The 2548-nt window shown below is 45.8% G+C and overlaps 1 protein-coding gene across 1 annotated transcript in view; it reads left to right on the top strand.

The window, feature by feature from the left end:
• Positions 1-2548, top strand: part of DOCK5 (dedicator of cytokinesis 5) — a gene marked incomplete at its 5' end in the record, with an annotated part of 21315 nt that overhangs the window by 6169 nt on the left and 12598 nt on the right. The window contains 3 exons of the mRNA XM_009084925.1: positions 1785-1866; positions 2063-2172; positions 2320-2341. Coding sequence (XP_009083173.1) covers positions 1785-1866; positions 2063-2172; positions 2320-2341 — 214 coding nt within the window. The remainder of the gene's footprint in view (positions 1-1784; positions 1867-2062; positions 2173-2319; positions 2342-2548) is intronic.

The raw sequence follows: 2548 nt of genomic DNA, 5'->3' as shown, positions 1-2548 counted from the left end.
GGTGACTTCCAGTGAGGAGCAGGTGTGCTCCTGGAAGATGGACATCAGGAAAAGCCAAGTCACTGGGTTTCCAGGCTGTGTTAAACATGCCAGACTAGAGAATATGATGGTCCATTTTGGCCTTCAAATGGTTTGCATAAAGGCACAAGTCCAGCAGTGGTACCAGATGCTTCCCTTGCAATAATCCTGCCAAGCACTAAATCCACATAGGAAATTAAAATCCATTCTAGCCCAAACTTGGTATTCAAAATGCCTCTTGTATTGCTGCTTTGTTTCAGCTGCTTCCTTTGCATCTGTGTGTGTTTGTTCTAATGTTTTTGGCTCAAGATGGACCTAAACTGCAGCATTTGGATGCAGATCTGAACTCTTCCCAGAGTCTGGGGGTGTTTGGTTCCGGGTCCTTGGCATAGCCCCATGATGAAGGGGAGCAGCTGCACAGCTTGGATGTGGGACAGGTTCTTCCTGGACTCTTAAGACACCTTCTGAGAAGATGAGGACTTGGAGTGCCCAAATCACTGCTGTGTTAGGCAGACTTTGATGGTTCTGTAATCTCTTTTAATTTCAGGCTTGTTTAACCTCCTTTGTCTCAGGCTCTTTCTTCCTTCAGTTTAGAGTCTCATTCCTTGGTCTTTTGTGATTAAATGTCTTGTCCTTCTTTTGGTGGGTTGTTAATTATATAGTGGAGGTATCAGGTGAGCCATGCATGGACTTGGGGATTGCCTACACCCTTAAACAGACCAGTCTTCCCCAGCTGAGGCCTGGGAGCTGTGTAACATGCTCAGCATGGCACCATGCCCAAGCTAATAAGCTCTCCTGAGAGAAAGAATATATTAGCTTGGGCTCAAAGCTTGAACTAATGTAGCTCTGTGGGTTTGGGCTCAGATTTGGCTGGTGGCCAGCTGGCTCTTCACTGCAGGCAGAGTGACCTTGCTTTGGCTTTCCAAATACTCTTTAGAGCTACCCTCAGTGAAATAAAGGATGTGTGGGAGGTTGCCTTCCCCTCCTCCAGTAAAGCATTGCCACTTCAGAGGGCAATTGTCAGGTGCTTCGCAGAAATAATCTACTAATGAGGATCAAATTGCTTAAGCTTTACTTTTCCATCCAGGTTTTTCCCGGTAAAGCCTCAGTAAGGTCCTTAAAACAGAGTTTTGGAGGAACACCATGAGCTGTTGTGCTTGGGGATACTATTACTAACTTTACTGTCTGTGGTGGTTCACAGGTGCAGAAGATGAAGGAGAAGTAGCTATTCCTTGATTAAAACCAGCTCCTTTCTTCAGTTAGCTTTATTGATCTGAAAGGTGGGAGGGAAGGAGGAACAGCCTCATTGCACTGGAGGAATCCGAGACAAGAGCCAACTGCATCCATCATCCAACCTAGTACAGAGTCTTGTTTTCTTGTCCTCACAGCAGAAGTCATCAGCATCTAGGATTCCCAAGCATTTCACCAGGGAATTCGATGCTTGGGAGTGTTCCAGACCAGGCTGGATGGGACTAGGAGCAGCCTGGGCTAGTGGAAAGTGTCCCTGCCCATGGCAGGGGGTGGGATGGGATGAGCTTTAATGTCCTTCCAGCCTAAACCATTCCATGATTCTATGCCAAGTATTTGTACAACCCTTGTGTTTGGGCTTTTAGTTCATGAGGAGCCTCCAAAGTACAAGATGGAGTACAATGCTTGGGATTAGTGATGGACTCAGTATTTGTCTTTCAATGTGGAGAATTCTGACATGATGGAAATATTTTCCCAAAGGGATTCCTGTTTTTTCATCCTTAACTAGAGCTGCTTAGTTGTGCAGTGCTTTCTTGTGAAGCCTGTGATGAACCTGCCACCTAATTATAAAGATAAACCTGTTCCTGAACAGATCTTAAAGTAAGTTATTTTTCCTTTTCCCTCAACATTCCCTCTGTGTTTTTCCCAATTCAGGCACAAGGTACAGTGCCTTTGGCTTGTGTCAATTTGTTTACTATCCCAGTTTAAACTTGGTTGGTTGTGAGAGAAAACAGAAGGACATTTATGGAAGGTGTCTGGGGGTGAGGAAACTCACATTTACTCTGCTTCTTTCCAGCTACTACAGAGCCAATGAGGTGCAGCAGTTCACACACTCCAGACCAGTCAGGAAAGGAGAGAAGGATCCAGACAATGAGTTTGCTGTGAGTCCTTTGCCTTTTTCTTGGGGTTTTTCGATGCCATTTTGACTGTCACCTTTTCCCCTCCACCTGTGGCAATGGAGGTTTGGGATTAAAAGCAGAGGAGAGAACCTAAGGGCTGCACTTGGCATTGCCATGGTTACCTGAAGCCATGTAAAGTCAGGAGGTTCCACAGGTGAAGGTCTAACATTCAAAACCCATTAGAATCCACAAATCCTGTGCTGTGTGGCCCCAGCTCCCTACGGAGTTACAGCAAGGGGTTGCATCCCACCTAGTGAAGGTGAGAAGGGCTGTGGAATTCCTGCCAGCTTGTTCTGGAAGGCTGATTCCATGCTCTGCCACAGGAGGGATTTGAATTGCAAGACCAGTATTTTCCTTACATCTTGGATGTTTTTTTCCTTCTC

This window comes from Acanthisitta chloris, unplaced genomic scaffold, assembly GCF_000695815.1.
Source record: "Acanthisitta chloris isolate BGI_N310 unplaced genomic scaffold, ASM69581v1 scaffold17211, whole genome shotgun sequence".
Classification (NCBI taxonomy): domain Eukaryota; kingdom Metazoa; phylum Chordata; class Aves; order Passeriformes; family Acanthisittidae; genus Acanthisitta; species Acanthisitta chloris.
Note: the sequence above shows the minus strand (reverse complement) of the source record. Positions and strands in the feature narration are given on the sequence as shown.